This window comes from Brachyistius frenatus, unplaced genomic scaffold (genome assembly GCF_029030835.1).
Source record: "Brachyistius frenatus isolate BFR_SWC_R1_liver_20210118 unplaced genomic scaffold, ASM2903083v1 Contig_141, whole genome shotgun sequence".
Classification (NCBI taxonomy): Eukaryota; Metazoa; Chordata; class Actinopteri; family Embiotocidae; genus Brachyistius; species Brachyistius frenatus.
The window spans coordinates 636,739-661,109 of NW_027210740.1; the positions used below are offsets into that span (position 1 = coordinate 636,739).

The 24,371-nt window shown below is 43.8% G+C and overlaps 1 protein-coding gene across 12 annotated transcripts in view; it reads left to right on the forward strand.

The window, feature by feature from the left end:
• Positions 1 to 24,371, forward strand: part of ptprt (protein tyrosine phosphatase receptor type T) — a 308,145-nt gene that overhangs the window by 231,961 nt on the left and 51,813 nt on the right. For all 12 annotated transcript variants that reach the window (XM_069715322.1, XM_069715324.1, XM_069715326.1 and 9 more), the window contains 5 exons: positions 1,160 to 1,314; positions 5,791 to 5,871; positions 6,564 to 6,599; positions 18,460 to 18,552; positions 19,334 to 19,443. In XM_069715322.1, coding sequence (XP_069571423.1) covers positions 1,160 to 1,314; positions 5,791 to 5,871; positions 6,564 to 6,599; positions 18,460 to 18,552; positions 19,334 to 19,443 — 475 coding nt within the window. The remainder of the gene's footprint in view (positions 1 to 1,159; positions 1,315 to 5,790; positions 5,872 to 6,563; positions 6,600 to 18,459; positions 18,553 to 19,333; positions 19,444 to 24,371) is intronic.

The following is a 24,371-nucleotide window of genomic DNA, read 5'->3' on the forward strand; positions in this document are numbered from 1 at the left end:
TTGCCCCAATTACTGAATGTCAACCTCTCCCCGTTGGATCATGTCGCCTGTCCGTTCTCTGCTCTAATTGCTCCAGAGGAAAAAGAAAGAAGAAGAAAAATAAAAAAACTACCCTTCCTTTTAATTTCTAACTGAAAGCCGTTACATCAACCAATAATGGGGTCACGGACATATTTCTCCCAGTTAGTTACAGAGAATGAGTCATCTTGGAAATGAAGCCGTTAAAATGTAGCTACTGGATGGGAGGCCTGATTATGCCATCAGCTCAAAGCCTGAAACAAAAGCTTGGGCCAAAACTACTCCGTCAGCACTTTCACTGATGCTTTTTACTTCACGATGAATTGTTCCGAAGCGGTATCGTTTTAGACGCCGTGGTTTGTCACTGTGCCAGTTTTTTTTTTTTATTGGAATATCTGAATTCGATTCTACTGTACGAGACGAAATGTCTGAGGAAGTCGGAGCAACGGAATGAGGAACCTCAAAACTAAATGATCTTTTGACGATTTCTTGTATTTTTCCCAGGCTAAATAATCACGACCACCCGGTATGCGATGCCAGCAGAACCAAGGTTTTAAAATGTGCATCAACTTCATCCTGAATAAAAAAACAAAACAAAACAGGAGTAATAGCCAGGAGGGTTTTATTTGTTTCCGTAATAGATAAGAACATGTTTTATAACAACATAATTACAACCCAGGCACAATAACATAAAGTTGACTTAAAAGCATTGCTTTACAAAGGAATTGAATGTCCAATTCAATTCCATTTTCATGTTTTACAGTATATTGCTGCGAACACTGTAAACAGAAATATGTATATATTTCCTAACTTTTGGATACTGCAATGCATAAAAACCCAAAGTTCATCTTTATGTGGCATTTTTTTTTCTTTTGTGTTCAAGTCACTATGTTATAAAGAAATATATCTTTCTTTTGCCCGCTGTCGTCACCATAAATCATCTGCCCGAGAGTGTTTGTTTTTGTTTTTGAGATGTACGTCTGTATTGCGTATCTGCAATTGTCTCTTTGGGCGCTGCACGTGGACTTAACGCACTTGCGTTCGTGTCTGTGTGTGTAAACCTACTTGTGTGTGTGTGCGTGTGCGTGTGCGCGTGTGTGCGTGCGCGCTTGTTTGCGTGTATGTGTTCGTACAACTGTAGGAAGCTGGCGAAAAAGCAGAAGGAGACCGCCAGCAGCTCCACTCAGCAGAGGGAGATGGGTCCGGTCACCACGGCGGACAAGAGCACCACGAAAGTCAGCACCCTGCACAAGGACGACCCCTTCTCCACCTCCAACCAGGACCTCAACGGGTTCAGTAAGTCAATATCCCCAGCAGCTGTAGCGTGAATGCGCAATCCAAAATGTACCAACTGTAGGCGGCGGCAAGGTCGTGAAGTTCGGTCGGAGGATAGAATATGTGGCGCCAAATCACAACACGGGTCACTTCGAGGCGCTTTAACACAGTAAAGTCCTTAAAACAAAACTTTCCAACATTATACAGATGAAACCCAACAATTTCCCAGATAAGTCCATTTAAAGGGAGGAAAAACCTTCTTAGGGTGGGAAGAAAAACCTCCAACCAGGCTCGGAGGCTCGGAGGCGGGGCGGCCGTTTGCCTGGACGCGGTTGTGGGTGAGGGGAGAGCGGAGAGAGAAAAGGACAGCATGGAGATGCAAGACATGAGCGTGTTGGCGGAGCCGGTAATCGCAGAGAAAGTACAGAAACTACAAGAGAGGCAGCAAACGATAAGCAAAAACGTATGATATAGCGCTCCACCCTAATCTCTAAATATATAACCCAAGAATACAACACGTGTCCGGCGAAGGTTGCTGTGCAGTTATTAAATCAAAAACCCTCAAAATAATTTGCAAGTTGGCTGCAAGTTGACTTTTTCTTTCGCATTTGTAAAGTTCGTTTTGCCCTCTTCGTCTCTACTTTGAAAACGCGCCTTACGCTTCGCCTTAGCGCCATTAATCATTCTGTCACATTCATTTACTGAAATGGCGGACGTCTCATTTTAGGGATAAAACCCTCCATATGGTCGTCTTATCGCCCGGCATCACGGGCTCGCTCCCGTCTTGCTTCGCGCTGCTGTAATCGTTTCCACTCGCAGGCGAGTGCAGGACGCGAGTGCAGGACACGAGTGCAGGACACGCGCGCCGTCGGGCCTCTCGCCGAGCTTCGGCCGCAACCTTACTAAAGTTGGCTGGTCCGCAACCGCGGCGGCATGCGCCTCCGCGCGTGCGTGCGCGTCCGGTGTAATTAGACGTGGACCTCTCGGGAGGGCGTTTTTCTCTCGAAAATGTCAAGCTGGCCTTTCGGGAGCGCTTGGCCGTGAAAGTGCGCCGGGGAGGGACGAAGCGGCGAGCTAACGCTGGCCGTAATTGCCTGCGCTCTCCCTCTGACCGTCCGCGCTGCGGTTCTGACGTGCGATAATGTTTTTGCATCGGAAACACTCGGAGGCCGAGCGCTTTTATTTATACCGTCGCAAATGGATGAATGGTGAAAAAAAACAAAAGAAATCGGCTCGGTCAGCTGTTCGGCCCACGTGCAGAGAGTTCGGGCCGGGTCGTGCGGCCTAAAATGAATATTGCGATATTTTTTTACAGGCTGTTTCGATGTATTTCTCGAAGGCACTTCAGAAAGACTTCATTTAACCCTTTGACGCGTTAAAATAACACCAGCAGGATGATTGTTGTCGTCACTGCAAATGACGTCTCCAATCAAAAACATCCTTGTTTATATTCACGACCGGTCTCCATCGCAACAATACTAAAACCTCGAATCACAACCGAGTTCAACTTTAACAAAACAGTATTCATTCAAAGAAGCGTAAAGTCGAGGCGTATCTCAAGACGGTGATTTCTACTCGACGTGTATTCGATACGTCGCCCGCCCCGGAGACAAAGGAGCTAACTGTCTCTTTCACTTTGAGTGTTTGATGACATTTTTAGTATTTTTCATGTTAAACATGACCTTTTTTTTCTTTTTTTTTCCCCAACTAGGCCCTAATTAAACTGTGTTTGGAGTTTTGGAAAGGTTGCTTGAAAGTAATGGTAATTTCATAACTCGCAGATTGTTGTGTGCTCCAGAAGCAGATTTCACCAGACCTCGCTTGGGGCCAAACAAGAGTTTCAGTATTCAAAGTGCAATTCTTTGATTAGATTTTGGGCATATGAAGCCTGGACATGCAAAAGGGACCGGACATTTCCCTTCTTTCTTTTTCTTTATATTTTGGGCCGACGTATTATATATGTATCGGCTTTTAAAGGTTTCCTAAGGTGTAATCCAGATAGAAACATCATAATGATGTCTCTTTTTCTGTGCCAGTTTCTTTAATGAGTTTGTTGTTTAAGATTTGTGGCCGTCAGCTTTCACGTATCTGTCGCTCTGCTCGGATTTCGGCTTTGAAACGTATGAGAAAAGAAAGGAGACAAAACGCGCACGCACACACACACGCACACACAAACGCACACGCACACACACACGCACACACACACACACACACACACACACACACACACACACACACACGCACACACACATTCACTCACAGCCAGTGATCCAGGCTCAGTCCTAATGAGACAGAGAAAAACGCTGACACAAGGTAGGGTACCCAATAATATTTGCACGAATGGACCCTCGCAGGGCGAATAACCTTTTTGTGTTATTGCATTCGCACCCAGTCGCCGACTATCTTCACGGGACATTGCTGTGAAAGCGGATTTTTGTGTTTTTTTTTTTTTTTTTTTTTTTTTTTGGTATGCAGGTGCACTTTTCGCCGTATTAAAGTTGAGCATTAACGTACGGCGCCCGAACGCATGAGACGAGAGGGATCTTATCACAGAAGAGGAGAACATATGGTTGTGTTTGGAGGGTGAGAGGTACAGAAAACTGAATATGAACTAGAATAAGGAGGGGGGGGGGGGGGGGTCATTTTCACATCAGGAAATTATCATCACATTTATTTTTTACAACATTAGGAAAATTACAAACCCTGGATGAGGTCTGTATCAGCCTCCTGCCATTTATTTCCATTTGAAGAGGAGCTTGGAAACAGGGGTACAAACAAATAAATAATAATAATTATGTTCTAGCAAATGGAGTTCAAGTTTCTCAGAGCAACTGGTGAGCAAACGTTTTATGTTTTATTAAAAAAAAACAAAAAAAACAAATCGTTGTTCTTGGTCAAGGCTAAAACTTGGATTTTCAATGTCTGAAAGCAGCGCGGTTGTCCGAGAGACGCATTAGGAGACGCAGTTCACCCTCGGGACAACGGTAGGAAAACGGCAGCAGAGTTTTGTGGAAGTGAGTGAGTGAAAACACTGAAGGAAACTAACATTTACCAAACGAACGTGCACTTTGTAAAGGGAGAGGAGAGGGGGGGAAAAAAAAGTGCTCTCTCGGTAGAACGGCAGGAAAGAAGAGCTGAATACGATGAAACGGGGCTTCGGGAGGAAATAAAAGAAAGAGGCATATCATGTCTTCTGCTCAGAAAACACATGCAGGAAAGGTGTGGCGTAAATGTCTTCATCTTTTCCACTTATGGTCACTAGCTCGGCCCCCGCAAAAAACTGATGCGCGCGCGCACACACACACACACACACACACACACACACACACACACACACACACACACACACACACACACACACACACACACACCCTTCTAGCCTCAGGTCCAATAGATAAATGTGTGTAGGCTCGCTGTGATATCTACTGTGGATTATTGAACGGGTTTTGCCGGCATATAATATGTCACAGTCAGTCTCCCAGCAGTCCCCCTAGGTTTTATCTTATTGTGTGTGTGTGTGTGTGTGTGTGTGTGTGTGTGTGTGTGTGTGTGTGTGTGTGTGTGTGTGTGTGTGTGTGTGTGTGTGTCTATCCTACATATCATTTATTTATAGGCCCCCTCGCAGCCCCTGTGTGTATGTGGGAGATAGTGTATCTGCGAGGACGTAGTAGCCATCAGTCACTGTTTGAGGGGGAAAAACAAAAAACAAAAAACAAAAAAAAAGCAAGCCTTTGTGCTGAATCACATTTATGAGCGACGGCATAGCCGCTAAACTGTTTTTTCGATTTTCTTTGTTTTTGTTTCCGGGGACCGAAACTCGCTTCGATGGGTCCGAGCGCAGCAGAGGCAGTTAGTTAGCGAAAAGGTCTAACCGGGACGACGTACATCGCAAGGCTCGCGAGCAACGCGACTCGGATAGCTGAGTCAGCAGAGCAAAGACGCGTCATCCCGTCTTCAGAACGGAGGTCGCAGCTGCTTGCGTAACACCCTGGAAATAATGCTGAGATTTCACTCCGTGCTCTTGTTTAAAAAAATAAAAAATAAAATGTCACGTTCGCCGTCGGTTTTGTACAGTCCGGTTTTCGCCGCCGTTCTTCACGCGAGCCGCGAAGTCAACCGCGGCGCGTATCGACCGACATCGAGGGGCCGCGTCGGATTGGAGCGAACGCTCGTCGGGACGGAAACCGCCCCCTTCCCCCCCGTTTTGGAAAAATTCAATATCGGCGGCATCGATTGGTGCCATCAGTGCGATCGGATCGTCGTCGTGCTGTCCGACACCGAGGACTGATTTCTCCTCTGCGCATGTTCTGATTGTTAATTGTCTCCTGCGGTGATTGATTGTCGTGTTTTCTCCAGACGAGGTCACTCACCTCTAACGCTCTCTCTTTGGTTTTTTTGTTTTGTTTTTTTATTCCTCCTTCCCGCCTCCTCCTCTTGTTTTCCCTCCTCTCTCCTCACCTCCCCCGCCCCTCCCCTTCCCCGTTTACCTCCCTCCAGCCTCCCCCTCCCCCTGCTCCTTCTCTGTGCAGGGAAGCAAGACGCTGCAGAGCAAATCCCTGCTGAATTCCTACTACTCAGGTACACAGTTAAAGCACACGCGCATGTTAATGTGTGAGGGAGCCTGAAGGGCCCTTTTACGCCGGGCGGTTTTATTTAGCGAGAGTGTAAGTTGAGAGTCAGGTGTTGTGAAACGCGTGGGGTCATCACTGCACAAATAATAAGGGTGCACAGCTTTATTTACTCCGAAGCAGTTTTTAAAAAAAAAAAAGGAAATTTACAAAGTGCCGTAAATTACCGACAAATTATTCTGCTGAAACTGTTCAACTTTATTTTTGCTCGTTCAGCGTTTTTCACAAATATGTCAGGTAGCATTTCGAAGGTATCACCACTTAAAGGAAACATGCTGTGACTTTTTTTTGTTGTTGTTAACCAACACTCGGACTATGTTAATAACTCTCACTGTAATATTGTTATTACGTCAAAAAAACAACAACATGTTAACGCGACTTTTACACAGCAGAAAATCTATCTCAGAGCTTGTCCCAATATCTTTTTTTTTTTCTCATTCCTGCTTATGTTTTGTCAGCGAGAGACAACGTCTATATTCCAGAAGTTTGTTCTTCCTTTCTCACAGTGGCATCACAGAGTGTACTGACTTACAAATTAGAAAAACAAACAAACAATTGTTTTAACTGTGATCAGTTCGTTGTAGTAAAAACTGTTCGTCGCTTTGTGTCTCCTCTCGTGTGTGTCACCGTAAACGTGTGCAGTTTCCAAAGAGCCAGTTCCAGCCACGACTTCAATAGGTAAGCAAAACTCTCCATGTCACCTTCATTTCTTAATTAGTCCTCTGTGGTTTTGTTAGTTTGTTTAGTTACATCTCTCTCGGCTTGCACGTAAAGTGAAAATCACCGCGGTTTGATCCATTTCGCTTTTACCTGTTTTGTCGTCGTCCATTGCACCCCAAAAAGAAAAAGTGCGGTTTCGCGCGGACGTAGAAGCTAAATACACGCGTGTGTTCACAAACACGCAGCGACGCGGTTCACACGTGGAACAGAACGGCGTGTCAAGACCATTTCCCAGCATCCCCTCTCTCTGCCTCCTTTCTCTTCATTTCCTCCCCCCCATCCCTTCTGTTGGCCAGATTGATCGATTCTTTGCCAAGAAGGTTGGCTCTGCTCCCTGCCAAAGTCTGATATGTGTGTGTGTGTGTGTGTGTGTGTGTGTGTGTGTGTGTGTGTGTGTGTGTGTGTGTGTGTGTGTGTGTGTGTGTGTGTGTGTGTGTGTCTGAACAGCTTCACACAGTCTCGTGCATGCAAGCCGAGGTATACGTACCGTGATGTCAGCTGGTCTGTTCTTGCAGCAGAGTTTGGGTTTCATGTGATTATGGTCATCAGACAGTCGTCATCTTCTCGCCACGCCTCCTTTTAACGACCCTCCTCTCTTTTATTCTCTCCTTCTTTTTTTTTTTTTTTTTTTTGGTGGTCTTTTTCTGTCGTTATTCGGTCTTCTTTCAATTCTTTTTTTGTCTTTTAAGACTTCTTTTTACTCCATTTGGGTCTTCTTTCGTGTTAATTACGGCCTCTCTGGTCGTTCCTTCTATTTTTGCCTGCTATTGTATTTTGTGTTTACGTCAATTATCAATGCGAAATGGCCGATGTGGACAAAATCATATTTTTAGGCACTTATTTTTTTTTCTCCTCTCCTCTCCTCTCCTCTCCTCTCCTCTCCTCTCCTCTCCTCTCCTCTCCTCTCCTCTCCTCTCCTCTCCTCTCCTCTCCTCCCCTCCTCTCCTCCTCTCCTCCTCTCCTCTCCTCTCCTCTCCTCTCCTCTCCTCTCCTCTCCTCTCCTCTCCTCTCCTCTCCTCTCCTCTCCTCTCCTCTCCCCTCCTCTCCTCTCCCCCTCAAAGTGTATCCTCTCCCAAAACACTGTTGTTAACCAGTTGAATGACTAACCATACCTGATGAGTCTGTGCGTTAACTGCCGAAAAAACAGAGCTAGAAACTAGACAGGCATACATTTCAAAGATAAACTGATCGTTGTCATAGAAACCCACTTTGTGTCTTATCTGCTTTCTTTAAAAAAAAAAAAAAAAAAAAATGACAAAAGCGAGGTGGCCAAAACAAAACAAGAGATGGAGGAAAACAACAAAAACATCGGTAGTCTCCAACTGTGTTTCTGTCTGACATGTTTAAGCTAATTTACTGCCGTCTACACACTCGGCCGCGTCGCACATTTGTTGATGCGCACGAAGGCGAAGCAGAATGCAAAAAACAGGACAATACCAAGAGAAGAAAAGCCTCTGTTTTGCCTCAAGACAGGAAAATAAATGCCGATCCCACAGGCTGATTAAATATATAAAATATAAAAGTTCATGAAGTTGCTAATTTATTTTCCCAGTTGGCCTCCAAAGGCAGATACGTTTCATCATTTAATAAAAAAAAAGGATGAAAATCCTTTCATTTCTTTTTTCTGTTTTTTTTTTTTTTTGGAAGAAAGGATCCAACATTTGAGACACGTTCCAGCACCTTTTCAGGCTTTTTGAAAGTGGATAATGGTACCAGGAGCCCGAATGGTGCCAGCGAGGATCCCATTTTTCAATGACTTCGAAGGGAGGGTGAGGGGGGAGGGGGAGGGGGAGAGCGGGGGGAGAGAGGAAAGTTATGAAGATGACAGTAAAAAAAAAGAGACGAACAGATTGAAGGATCAAAGAAGAGGGAGAAGGAGCTCGGGTAAATCCAGCGAGCTGGTTTTAGCTGTGTGTGTGTGTGTGTGTGTGTGTGTGTGTGTGTGTGTGTGTGTGTGTGTGTGTGTGTGTGTGTGTGTGTGTGTGTGTGCGTGTGCGCGTGTGTGTGTGTGTGTGTGTGTTTTTTTTTCCTGAATCAGCTGTACAATATTACACACACACACACACACACACACACACACACACACACACACACACACACACACACACACACACACACACACACACACACACACACACACACACACACACTCGCTCTGTCCCTCGAAACCTCGCAGAACCCAACATTTACACAAAGCGCCGCTCCGCGTATATCGAGAGACATCGAGGACACGTCGGGGAAAGTTAGAAAACACGCCGCGGCCGTGCGCGCTCGCAGACGCGGCGTTAACAACTGATGCCGCCGTAAATCCCGCGGATCAGAAGAAAGTCCACCGCAGCACAGCGCGCATTTCATGTGCAAACACGTTTTCCCCCTAAAACAAAATCAACCCTCCCTCCCTCACCCTCCAAGTCGCCGATGTATGTTAAAAGGTTACGCAACGCTGTCCTCCGTCGGCAGCACACAGCAGACGTCAGCCTTTTTGTGTCCCCGCCAAGGACGAACCCTTCACTGCCGTTGACCCAGAAGTCCTGGGGTTGGGTTTTTTTTTGTGTGTGTGTGTTTTTTTTTTCAGGATCAGGAGCTTTTTTGTGGTTAATTAGGTCCACGCAGTTGCACAAATGCGATGACACGCGAAGACACGGAGGGGCTCGAGAACAGAAAAAAAACTTTATCGCCAACTTTGCAGAGTCTTTGAAGAGCGCAGCGAGCCGAGACGTGAACTGTTGGAGAGGCAGCAAACACAATAGGCAAAAAAAAACCAAAAAAAACTACAGGAGAGAGAAAGCGTGAAGGTTCCTAACAAAAGGTTCCTTTGGATGTGAAGGGCAAATAGATGCATACGAGTTCGGCGGTTGTGTGAAAGTATACTGTTATGTTGGGAAAGGAAGATTAAGCACGCCGGCGTGATAAAAAAAAAACAAGAAGAATCTCGTTTTTTGTCTTTTTTTTTTGCGGTTTATATTTACTGGTCCGAACCAGCAGACCTCAGCGACGTGACATTTGTTTTGCTTTTTCATTTTTTTTTTTTGTTCTGTCTTTTCGTGGATATTTTCGAGATGCACCTCCAATTGAAATACTTTCCCACAACCGCGCTGCTGCACAGTGGAAGTGGTAGATGGGCCAGAGTCCACCCCCCCCTCCCCCCGTGCAGAGAGAGTGCATTATTTTCTATCCGCAGCCCTGCTTGTATTGGAAGTAGTTTTTCCTCAGTGTTACCGAAGGGCAATTATTTTTCCCAGTCCAGTTCAGCATAGCATTGTGCTGCATGTACGGCGATTATGGCTAATGGTAGTCATTTTGTTTGGCCATAATGTGGCACTGCTGGGTAATTGAAGATGAGTGCAGGGTGGAGAGATAGTAATTTTTAACCTTTATGTTCTTTGGGAAGATTGAGTCTCTGTGCTCTTTCCCCAGCCACATCCTGACTGCCTGCTTACACAGCTCATATTCCAGTTTGGTTCTCTCTCAGTAACACTTCCTTTCACGAGCTGTCTCGTCTAATAAGGTCGGGGCTCACGTAGATTAGTTTTGAAACACAATCAAAGGACGTGGACTTTATACCGTACAAACACACGATTAAAATTGTTCAAGATTAAAAATAAAACACTTGCAGTGCAAGATATGTCGTCCAATCGGGAGAAACGATTTTGTAATTGAGGTTCGAGAAATTGCGTCGTGACTTTTAGTTTGAACCGGGAAACGAGCAGCTCCCCGTGGTTGTCACTGCTACAATAATAAACACAAGCTTCGGGTGCGGTTAAAAGTAATGTTGAGTGATGTTTTTTTAATCTCAAAAACTACGTCGCCTGACATCGTCCTTTGCCCCCGTTATAATGACTAACCACCAGAGGGCACTGTAACAATGAAACGTGACCAAGGTTTGTACGAACCTTTTTTTTTTTTTTATTGTTTTTACTGTCTATTAGCTATAAAGTGCAGTATATTAAACATCAGACATTTTAAATACATTCCTAATAATTGAAAAAAAAAAAAAAGTAGTTTAATTTAATTGCAAAAACTAATGTCTGGTAATGTTTCGAAACGTGGGATGCACGAGGCAGCCAACGCGTAGTTCAAAGCAAGTATATCTTCGGCCGTACAGCAAAATGTCCAAAATCTCAATATGGTGCTCATTATAGATTAAACTATTATGTGATCAGTAATAAATGAGTGAATGAGTGATCTTGGATTCCAGCTTGTAAAATGCATCACATTCTGCGAATTGGAGAATGTATTCCCATAAAAAAAAAACAGTTGTTGGATGATTAAAAGAAATCCAATATCTTGAACCACTTTTTAAGTTTCATTTGGGCATTAGCAGTAGCGAAACGGATCGTATATTATTCCGCGAATCCCTCGCGTCTTTATTAATTATCTCCAATGCATCAGGCAGGAGTCGTTTCTACATGAACATACTGAACAGCTACGGCGTCTTCCATACCCAACACGGATCCGAAGTTAATCCTCCTTTCTCAAACAAAGAGGAAAAAAACAAACAAGCGGAGTTTTTAAAAAAAAAAATTTTATCTGTCTGCGAGTCTCTCTGCCCACTCTGCTTCTAACATGAAAGATAAGACTCTTTAAAAAAAAAAAAAAAAAAAATGATGTTAAATAAGAAGAAGCCTCCAGTGAAGCGGACTCGTCTCGTCCGCTTGCCCGGCGACTCCGCGGATCACCGGGGAGGTAGCTCGTGCGCAAACAAAACACCGGCCTACGCCCAACTCGGATGTCTCTGTTCGACTGCGGGTTTGCCCGGAAGTTTCTCAAAGGGAGAGAAGCCTTTTCTTGAACATGCGGCCCGTTGCGGCCGCTACAACATCGGCGTGGACAGCTCAGTCTGGCTGGACTTTGTGAGTCACCGATTTCTGTCCTCGTGCTGTGAGAAAAAAAAAGGGAGGTGAAATGAGGTGAACCACTGGGATGCTGTCTAGACCAGTTGATCTCTGCCACCCTCAGTCCAGATATATATTCCGCCGGCGCTGTCTCGTCCTCCGCTTATCGCTCCTTCGTTCCTCCGCTCTCATTTCCCCCCACCGCCACGGCTTCCTCCATCTTTGTATCTTTTGTTTCGTCTTTCATCTGTCCTCTCTTTTGGCTTGTTAGGAAAGTCATTTAAGATGAATGTGCAAACAAATTCTGAACACTGCAAAGTGATTAAGATACATGATGTTCATCTGATATATATATATATATATATATATATATATGGGGAATTTTTGTTCCCCTTTGTTTCTCAAACTCTTTGTTTTCTGACCTCGCTCCTTCCATTTGGATTCTTTCCCACTCGTCTGCTAGCCCTCTGTTTTTTTAATAATGTTTCACCATATCAATTCCCCTTCTTCTTCTCTCACTTGAAGCTCAGTCCCTCCCAAACTCTCATGCAGTACGTAAAAACCTGTTGTTAAAATGTTGCATAAAATAGTATAAAAACAAAAAAAGACTTTAAACGTAATTGCATGAATGGGCATTTAGTTACCATGTAAATCACTGAAAACAAATGCCTTTGGTTGGTAATGGTCATCATTTGTTTTTTGTTTTGTTTTTGGAGGCAAGATAAAACTTTATATTAGCTTTGTGTTTACCTCTGAAAAGGCCTCATACCATTAGTTCGGCGTGACCAGACCCAGATTTGACTGTGCGGCTATGGGTCCGGCCACCCTCAGCGGGGAATCGTTTGCGGATGCGGCATTCGACTCGGCGGACCCTAGTTACGAACAGTGTATCCAGACTGTACTCACAGTGAAGAAAATTGAAGCTGTTAGCGATAGTCTGGCTATCCCTTAAGACTAGCCCACTTCATTTTTCAGTCTACTTAGTCGGATTTATAAAATTCATTATTGTGTTTTAAAACCACATTACTTGAGACTTGTTGCCTTTTTCCTTTGCTTAAAATTAGCCCTTCATATATCTACTTTTGGGGGCACAAGGATCTTTTTTATTTTTTCACTCTTTCGTCTATTTATTCTCCATCTGCTTTACCACGATCTACTTGCATTGCTTTCTCTCCCCCGTCCTTCCCTGGACAGCAGCTCATCTGCGTTTTGTATTTTTTTTCCCCCATCTTTTATGCTAGCGGCTTACTGTTCCACTACAGGCTTTAAATGTGTTTTTCAAATATCTGAGCGGGTTTTTTTTTTTTTTTTTTCATCCATACTGAAGAGAATTTCACTGGCGTGGCTCGGCGGTAATGAAATGCGGTTGAACTTGACCTTGTGCTTCACAGAAAGAGGAAGAGAAAAATCAACTTACCAGCAACCGTTTTTTTTTTTTTTTTTCAACTTATTTTTCAAATGCTTGCTGCTAGATCTCTGTCTCTAAGCAGCGTGAGAGTGTTTCCAGCTCTTAACCTTTAATGTTGAAAGGCTTTCAGAGCATCTTATTACCATTTTAAGACACTTTGTACATTCACAAAGACGTCCCTGGTTCAATTTGTGAAGTCCAGTTGTAAATGTTGCGTACGTGTAGCTACTCCTAAGTGAAGGGTGCCATATGTGTTTTTTTGATAAAGGATAAGTCAGTTGCAAATTTATCCTGAAAGTATTCATGGAGAACAGTGTATTTGTATGCAAAATTGGCTGAACCGAATACAGCATATTGGACTGTTACTGCTAACTACTAATATCCAAGTATATAGATTTTAATGGTTGTATTTTAATAGTGTTTAGTGTTTAGCATAATTTCAATTTCGCTTTTAATTATTTTTTGACTATTCAGGATCTAATAACTGAGTCGGCTGATGTATATTGTAATGAATAGAAGCCGATTCAGATGATGTCTTCCTCTCAAAGTACAGACACTTAGTTGCTACTATAATTAAGTCATTTCTTCTGCATGACTGGATAGCACAGTAATTAGAACAGATCTGCTAACACTCAGAATTCAAAATACTGGAGTTTTTTCTTTTTTTTTCTTTCAGGGGTGAGGGCGTTGTTGGTATCATACAGTATTTGAATTCGGCTTACAGTCTTAGTTCTTTAGTTGCTTCTCTCCTGTTACGGGTTCCACACGTGCTGTATTTCAAAACAGCCAAATTTCCACTGAAGCTGCTCTCATTTAAATATTTGTTCTGTTTCTGTTGTCAGACAAAAGGACAAGTATGGAATCGGTGACTGAAACCGAAGTGTAATTAGAGACAAGGCCGTCGGACAGCAAAACGTGAGATAGCTGCGCTTTTCGATTTCCAGGCGTGACAGTTCCACGTTTTGCTGTCGTGTCCGTTACGCGCTTTGTAGGCACGAAACGCACGTAAATGTCACGTGACAAAAGATCGCGTGACCGTGGTGTCGCAATATAGGTCACAAAGGAATTTGTTTTTGCCATATTAGGACGTAGGAGGGGGTGGATTGGTGGCATTAATCACAGACTGCCGTGCGGGACGACGGGGTTCATTTCAAGGAGGTGACAAAGTAATTCTTTAGTTGTTTGTTTTTCTTTTTCCCAACTGTGTGTTTTTGCTAATGGTTTCGTTGTCCTGGTTCCTAGGAAATAGCTACTGGGAAAAGGAAGTAACTGTCACGCCGAGACGTCGCCAAGTGTAGCTGTCTCACGTTTTTCTATAGCTGTCGGGCGTGTCTATTTCACGCTTTTGCCGTGATATCGGGTTGATCTGGCGACTTAGCTAATGTCAGACAAAACTCGTGAATCTGAGTATGATGATCGAGTTTGAGGGAAATGCAAATAACGGGAGTGTCAGTACATTTTGTGACGTTGCAACGTGGCTACTCGCTCACTTTGAAAGCAGCTGACAAAATGTCCGGAGCCGCATCTTTATTGTTTTTCTTGTTTAACCATACAGAAACACAGACACACTGATAGTACAGGCGGAGTTAAGAGTCAACGCGGTGATACTCTGAGCCCAAGTCATCCATAACCGAGTCTTAATAAAGTCACTGGGTGGGAGGAGGGAACTGTATATAGCACACTGCCAAGCATGAAGGACTGCATTAGCATACACACTCACCGACAGCGTAAACGGCCTTCATACACACACTAGAAAAAAAATAAACCCTCGACACACACTTGTCTCTCTCTTTCTCTCTCTCTCTCTCACTCTCTCTCTCACTTACTCTTATACTGTCCACAGTCGCTGTGTGCACTCGCTGCTCTCCCTAGGTCTGTCGGCACACACACACACACACACACACACACACACACACACACACACACACACACACACACACACACACACACACACACACACACACACACACACACACACACACACACACACCCCTGTGCCTGTGGGGTCAATAAATCTCCCCATTAGCATTGAGATGTCTTCATCATAGTCAGTGTTGTGGAGCTGCCGCTATGACTCCATTTCATGCCTGGCTTAATGCATATTTGACCTTGCTGACACACACACACACACACGCACACACACGCACACACGCACACACACACACACACACACACACACACACACACACACGCACGCACACACACACAAATCCCTCCACAATGAAAGGAATGCATACATATGCGCACACCCACATGCACTCACATCCGTGTTTATATGAACTTAACATTTGCATTTAAAGACATGATAAAAAAAAACCACACCTGTGACCTTGGAGGCAGCTGCTCGAAGCCTTCTGGAATTTTACAGACACAAAGGAGTTTGTGTGTTCACGTTTTGTACGTGATTGTTCTCGTATAAAACCCATTTAACTTCAGGTAATGATATTGCATTGGAATGCGAAAGGCCACACGTCCATGTAGGCGAGGTAGTGAACCTCCTTAGATAGAAACACCGTTACCCATTTTTTGGGGGGGTTCAAGGGGATCATGCTTTTTTGTGCACATGTTTTGGTGGTAGTGAGTGACCCACAGCCACAAAACTAAGAGGAGTGTTACAGACACGTTTATTATATCTATAAATTAGGAGAAAGTAGGAAGCGTTTGGCAAGAAGCAAGAAGAGGGATGAGAAGCGGAAAGAGGACGATAAAAGAAAAGTGAAGGGGATGCAAAAAGGCTAAATGTCTCCCGGCACTCTGAGAATATCTCCGAACATGTCAGTGAGTTTGAAAAAAAAAAATGCTTTTAGCAGGTTAGGAAGCAACAAAGAGTATTTCTCAGCTCAGGTGGAATTGACCTTCTATGCCACTTTCTGGAGAGAAAAAAAATCAAGCGAGGAACAATTCGTGGAAATAATATAACTTGGCCGGAGAACGTCAAAGAATGAACGTGTTGCCTGGTAATCATAGGGTTGTCGGTTCGATCCCCAGTTCCGCCTGTCCACATGCGGAAGTCTAGCTGGTGATGTTGACTGTATATAAAAGTGGACGTAGCTTTCCAGGTCTGAAAAATGAGGCCATTGCTGAAGTGCCTTGAAGCTGCAATACCACCGTGTCGCCACTAGAGGTTGGCTCCAAAAAGCCTCCATAGACTCCCATTCAATTGCTCTTATGAAATACAAAGTCAATGTATTATTTCCACAAGTCATTTTGGTGATGCCAGCTAAAGTCACCTTCTCTTATTTAGTTTTCTAGCGGTCTATCTGGAAATAATCCCGTCATTAATTCGAAACCGGGATTTAAAAAGATGTGTTTTTTGCGGGACGTGTCTGTTTGATGGACAGGCTGCTGGGACAGTCAGATTTCTGCCATCGGTGGGTGGGACGTAGCGTCCTCGGGTTTCCAATCAGACCAAATCAGATCCACCGCTCGGTCCTTCCTCCCCAGTTGGTCCCCAAATATGGTCGAATTAGCAAAGACGGCGCCGGCCAAAATCGAAACTCGTGACCTCCCGATTTTCTGGCGAACACCTTGCGCGGGGCTCTACCATTGGTGCGTAACGAAATGTAGGGCACATTAGAGCATTACTATTCATACTATAGTATAGCGGTACAGTTTGATGGCTTTGTTTAGGTAAGGGTTAGGAAAGAGCGAGACAGACTTGTCGACAACATTTCTGCATATTTACCAAAACCCCGACATTTATTTCATCCAGAGATCACGACGCTTAAACCGACAGTAACGACCAGCTGGTGTCAAAGTCCTGGATTTTGCATATCCAATGATCCACAGCGGTTGTGTGTGTGTGTTCATTTTGTAGTAGAAGGATTGTGTAAGGGGTACAGAAGAAGACATGGGAAAAGGAGGATATATGAACTGCTCTGGTAAAGACAGAGTGAAAGGAGGAGAGTACGAAGTCCAACCCCGGTTCTGTTTCACTGAGCAGAACAGTTTGTTTGCTTCGACCTTTTTGTTCACCTCGGCTCTCCCCTCCACTCTTTCCTCCTGTCTTTCCTTCACCTTTACCCCCCTCGTCCGTCTGTCCCGTCCCATCTCTTTTCCAAGCTCTTCTCTTTGTTTTTTCTCCTTTCTCTTTGATTTTTCTCAGCTTCTGCCTTTTTTTTTTTTTTGTATCTTCTCTCAACATCTCACAGCCTTTTCTCTCTTTACTATTCCTCTTCGTTTGTATCCCGTCTTTTTTTTTTGTGGGGGGGGGAGGGGGGTGATCCTCTCCTCCTCGCAATTCTTCCATGTTCCATTTTTTTTTGTTTGTTTGCCTCGCTGTCCTTTTTCTACCTTTTATTGTGCCGTCACTTCCGTCTCTTACGCAACAGGATTTGTCAGCTATTTCCAATCACTCATTGTAAACCCAATTAGATATACTTGCTTGTTAGTTTATCCCTTTTTTTTTTTTCTTCATCCTCACCGTGCATACACACACACACACACACACACACACACACACACACACACACACACACACACACACCCAAAGCCGGAGCTGCAGAGCTGACCCATGTGGCTGGCTCATCCTTCATTCATTAACGGAAGCTGGTGTTGGAGAAGCCACTTTAGATCACAAATGAATCTACAGCCATGATTAACATGCAAATAGCTCTATTAAGGAAAATGGAGTCAGGCGGTTTTATATTACTCCTTTTCTTCTTGAGACACACACACACACACACACACACACACACACACACACACACACACACACACACACACACACACACACACTGTGAGTTTATTGGCCTGCTTGGGTGTCAGAAGCCATATTACCCCGAACAAAATGGCATTTCATTTATTAAAAACACAATGAGAAGATTAAAAAAAAAAAAAAAACTATTTGAGACGTCGCGGCTCAAATATTCTAATATAAAACTAAAATGAGCTTCTTCCAACCAAAACTAAATCATTTCCTTTTCCTCTGTGTTTATTTCGTCGACTCGCTCGGCTGTGCAAAAGGTGACCGACCAATTTAGCAAAGAAAAGCAATGGGGGAAAAAACAAAAACAAAACACTTCAAATAAGCCATAACATTGGGACCTTCCTCTATTATTTTAAGCAGAATGAATCTGAACATCTATGTAATAGTGCCTCTCATGCTAACGAGCTTCTTTCGCCCTAAACTCATCAGAACTTCGAAATAAAAATTTTTTTTTTTTTTTTTTCTCGCCGCCCTGTCGCAGCTCAGTCCCTCCCAACCCTCGCATCCATCTCTCCCGTCTGTCCTGACTAATAGAGATACTCTCATCCAATCAATCTGTTCATCCCTTTAATTAGCGGAAGAGACGTTCCAATTAACCGTCACACCGACCAATCGGGTGGGGGGGGGGGGGCGTCGACTTGTTTTTCTCTCACCGCCTGTCGTCGATAAACCTCAATCTTCTCTCTCCGTTGAAGTATACTGAGTATTGCTTGTGCGTGTGTGTGTGTGTGTGTGTGTGTGTGTGTGTGTGTGTGTGTGTGTGTGTGTGTGTGTGTGTGTGTGTGTGTGTGCGCGCAGCTCATATAGACAGAGAGGTCGATCGCACTGTTAACCTTTTTCCCGTCTGTCATTCTATTTGGTTAACAGACAGCAGCCAGCCGTCGCTCGCCCAGCCCTCCCTGACCCTGCAGAGTTTCCCGTACGGAGGCTGTGAGTCCGTGGAGCTTTCCTACCAGAGCGGTACGTGCCACCGGAGCCAGCTGCTTTTTTGTGTTTGTTGTTGTTTTTTTGGTTTTTTTTTTTTAGCGTCTTTCGTAAAGTCGGCGAGTCGGTCCGGCCGCCGCTCGGCCAGCCGGTTAACCAATCAGTTAGTTGGTTAATTAGGCTGTTTAATCCGTTAACTAGCAAGGTAGTCAGTAAGTAAATGAAGTTGCTTGCCTTTTCGGTCGCGCCGCTACTTCATAACTTGAGTTATTTTTTGGGTTACTTTATTAATAAATAGGTTTAAATTCTGTTAATCAGTCAGCTCTTTACTTATAATACGACCTCTAAACACCGGACGGAAGTTTTCTGATTTTATTTCGAGATGTTAAACAAACAAACAAACAAAAAAGAATTGGATTGTAAATTAGTGAAAGAAAAAAACTCTTCTAATTAGAATATTAGCTGATGTGATAATTTGCCACGTAGTTAATGAAAGCACAATTAACACGAACAGTAAAGCACAGAGTTATTTCTTTCGGTTACATAGAAGCAAAAATATCGATATCTGACAGTAAGTTTGCTGTACACAGTTCAAAAGAAAATAGAAAGTTAGTTTTCTACCCAGATGTTTTTTTAATTGCGCATATTTTTATTTTATTTTTCTTATTGAGCTTCCTTCCCCTTCACCATTCACTGCACGACGAAAGATCAAGATCCCTTCATCAATCCATCTATCCGCCCACTCGTCTTCCCACGTTCTTCCTTGATTCTATTCTGTCTTTATGTCTCTGACAAGAAAAAGATTCTGTTCCTGCAGGTCAGTTCCAGGCAGGCCAGTTTCAGCCGGCTATTCGAGTTGCGGACCTCCTCCAACACATCACCCAGATGAAGTGCGGACAGGGCTACGGTTTTAAGGAGGAGTATGAGGTGAATACACACACACACACACACACACACACACACACACACACACACACACACACACACACACACACACACACACACACACACACACACACACACACACACTCAGACACACACACACAGACACACACACACACACACACACACACACACACACACACACACACACACACTCAGACACACACTCAGACACACACACTCAGATACACACACTCAGACACACACTCAGACACACACACACACACACACACACACACACACACACACACACACACACACACACACACACTCAGACACACACTCAGACACACACACACAGACACACACACACACACAGACACAGACACACACTCAGACACACACTCAGACACACACACAGACACACACTCAGACACACACACACAGACACACACACACACACACACACAGACACACACAGACACACACACACAGACACACACACACACACACAGACACACACACAGACACACACACACACAGACACACACACAGACACACACACAGACACACACTCAGACACACACTCAGACACACACACAGACACACACACAGACACACACACACAGACACACACACACACACACAGACACACACAGACACACACTCAGACACACACACACACACACACACACACACTCAGACACTCAGACACACACACACACACACACAGACACACACACAGACACACACTCAGACACACACACACACACACACACACACACACACACAGACACACACAGACACACACACAGACACACACTCAGACACACACACACACACACACAGACACACACACACAGCACTCAGACACACACACTCAGACACACACAGACACACACTCAGACACACACACAGACACACACACTCAGACACACACACACACACACAGACACACACACAGACACACACTCAGACACACACTCAGACACACACTCAGACACACACTGAGGGTTATAACAATAGTGACAGTAAAATAGATGATATGTAGACTGAAATATTCCATGTGTGAATATAAATGTTGGTGGTGTAGTGCGTCGGGGGGATCTGACTCGATCTGATTGGAAACCCGGCTGTACCACGTCCCGCCCACCGATAGGCGTAACCTGTTTGCCTGCACCACGGGCCTGTCAATCAAACAGACATGCCTCCCCCCTCCTCCCCCCCGGCTTCGTAAATATTTTGTGACTAAAACCAGGTAGTTTGTCCGTAGAGGATCTATGTATTCGTGTGAGAATGATAGAAACCATAGAATTGAATTTGGCCGCATGAGAAAGGAAGATTTGATCAATTATTAACTCCTAAACTCATCAATATTGATAATCAGGAAGAAAAAACAAACAAAAAGCGAGCAGCCAGACTTTCTGACTTACTTTCCTGCTCTGCCCTGTTTCTCTTCTGACTGTTTGTTTGCCTGTTTCTTTTTCTCGTTTCACTGTTTTCTTTGAAGATGTGGTTTTTTTTTTTTTTTTTTTAACCTTTCTCTCGCACTTTTCTTTTCAACTTGTTCACTCCTGTTCTATTAATTGGCCTCCCCTTTTGCCCCTGCTTCAATCGCCCCTCGGTGCTTTTTACTCCTTTTACTTTGGTCTACATTGTGATTCCTTCCAATGCCATTCTTTTATTTTTCTCTTTCCAAAGTCTGTCTCTTTCCTTATCTCCTGTTCCTCCCATCTCGCTGCCTTTTTAGATTTAGCTTTGGTGATGCCTCCCATTCACTTCCCTCTTTTTATATACTTCTTTTTGTTCTCTCTGACTAGGTGGACTGTTTAGAAGCCGGTTTATCACACTCAGACATTTTCATAATCATTCGTTGTCGTGGCCGCTCTAACCACGGGCTCATTTCACTCCCAAATCCTCCTTCCCTCTCTTTTTATTCATTTATTCCTCCGCTCTCTCTTTCCTGTCTTCGCTCTAGTCTTCCTTCATTTGCTTTTGTCTCTTGTCGCTGAAAATAAATCTTTGAAAAGAGACAAGGAAGACTCTGTTGTTCCTCTATCGACCGTCAACCCCCGCCCTCCTCACCCCCCACTCTTATAAGAATGAATATTTTCTATTACGAACTCTGCATGCGTGTTGAAAATTGTCCCTCCGTGATACCGTACGTTATATTTTCATTTGCTTCCTGTCATTTTGGTTTAAACCCACTGATACGTTTCAGGGGAGAGCAAATGTGATTTATTGTGGAGCTTGTGTGTGTGTGTGTGTGTGTGTGTGTGTGTGTGTGTGTGTGTGTGTGTGTGTGTGTGTGTGTGTGTGTGTGTGTGTGTGTGTGTGTGTGTGTGTGTGTGTGTGTGAGACACAGAGCGTGCAGCTTAGTGCTGGTAGCTTCCACCTGTCACTAACAGCCGCTGATAAAACACAGAAACTGGACATCATAGACGATCCAAGTCATGATGTCACGTCCAGTCTGGCTGCTGCTCGCTTCTGAAACCCTTTTTTTTTTTTTTTTTTTTTTTTTTTTTTTTTTAGTCGGGTTCCACCAGTTGTTCTAAAAATTAAAACCTTTGTGAACACTTTTGGAGCCCTGAAACGGTTCTCTAATAAAGGTTTCCGCACTGCACATCAGATACTTCCATAATCGTCGACAAGTTTGTACTTAACTTGATATTTAAGCAATATTACACAAGGCTGTGTGCTTAAATGCCATTTAACCGGCATGACGTCGCTGAAGTACACCCTCTCGTGTAATATTGCACGACAATAAGGTAGCAACTAAATAAAATATGTCAGCAAAATCTATTTATATTGTCGGGGTGATTCGCTCAAAAAAAAATATTACAACTTTTTTTGTTTCCATGGCAATACATGGGGTGAAACTAATAACTGGAAAACAGTCACTTTTAGTCGATTTTGATGTCAAGTCAAAAACCTTCGCTTTCAATTTTCAATCAAATTTGCTTTTAACATTTTAATTGTTTTTGCTTTCATAATAAAGACGCAGAAATACCTTCATACTGGCGTTGTGTTATGTCCATTAGCGTTTTGAAGGGAGCGTGAGCGTGTGTGTGTGTGTGTGTGTGTGTGTGTGTGTGTGTGTGTGTGTGTGTGTGTGTGTGTGTGTGTGTGTGTGTGTGTGTGTCCGTCCGTCCAACCCCCATATGGTGTCTTCTTGTCCCCGTCTCTGTGTGTGATGTGACCTCCACTGTTGAAAGCCGTTAACCCCACTAACATCATCAGCAGACGCACTGTCAACATCCCCCCCCCTCCACTGGGATGCCACCTTTTACATTTAAAGGAATATTCCATGTTGTTTGAAACGGGTGCATTTGAACAAGACAACTTGACCTTATATCCAAAACATGAATGAATGGATGAAACTCTCCGTAACCAATGCTGGCTGGTTAAACTTATTGATGAGCCTTTTTCTCAAAACTCGAAGAAAATGGTACATCTTATTGCGTGGAGAGTTTTGATTTACTTTAATTATTTGACGTATTATGTGAAACAGGTCAGACTTGTACGACATCAAACGCTTTTGTTTTTAGGGCATATTTTGATGATAGACACATTTTCAGGCTAATTTTTCATCGGAAAGATGTTTGTTTTATTACAAAGTGTTTTTTTGCCTGGTTTCCAAATACAAATATTTTATTAGTCTTAACTGGTCTTGCAAAGAAACTTTAAGCACCCACTCACTGGTACAACAGAGACATTGTGTTGTGAGATCCACCCACCCCACTCTGTGATTTTATATAGAATATTAATAATTCCAAACAGCGAGGAATTCAGATAAGAAGAGTTTGATTAAGACTGTCTTCTTTTTTTTCCAGCTTTAAAAACAATAAACAAGCAGCCAACCCACACTTTATGCAAATGCACACACACGCGCGCACACACATACTGCATGCCTACATACACACACGCATCCATGCATAACCCTCCTACAGAAGCCGCCTACCTTATATGTCCTAAAAAGAATTCAGCCAAGTTCTCATAAATGAATGTACAGAACGCAAAAGAAAAAATTGATACCTAATGTGTTAATACACACACACACACACACACACACACACACACACACACACACACACACACACACACACACACACACACACACACACACACACACACACACACACACACACACACTCAGGCCCATATGCCCTTAAAAAATTTCTGCTCCATTAAGCGATAAGTTTAGGTGTCTGTTTTTCTGTCACAATACATTTGCATGGTATTGTGTGTGTGTGTGTGTGTGTGTGTGTGTGTGTGTGTGTGTGTGTGTGTGTGTGTGTGTGTGTGTGTGTGTGTGTGTGTGTGTGTGTGTGTGTGTGTGTGTGTGTGTGTGTGTGTGTGTGTGTGTGACCTCAGTGTGTTGTAAGAGTTGTTCTAAATTAGTTCAGAGTCCATATGGCAACCTTTGAGAGTTGGGCTTGGTTGTCTAACTCAAGCTTGTTGTCTGTGATCCTCTACACACACACACACACACACACACACACACACACACACACACACACACACACACACACACACACACACACACACACACACACACACACACACACACACACACACACACACACACACACACACACTAGCACACACACTTTTATTCTGTAGACATACTGGACTTGCACACATAGAGTGAATAAATGCATTCCCAACAGGCACACTTTGTTTCTATAGAAGAGAAAGTCTGCATAGGAAAATGTGTGATAAAAAAAAATGCATAGATGCACACACACACACACACACACACACACACACACACACACACACACACACACACACACACACACACACACACACACACACACACACACACACACACACATTCACATTTTGTCCTTGCTATGTTTGTACGGCTCGTCACACAGGCCAGCATCACAGCGGGAAGTAAGGACAATCTGTCTTCTCTCCATCAACAAAGGACTGAATGAATATTCGCATTTCAGACCAAAAACCAACAG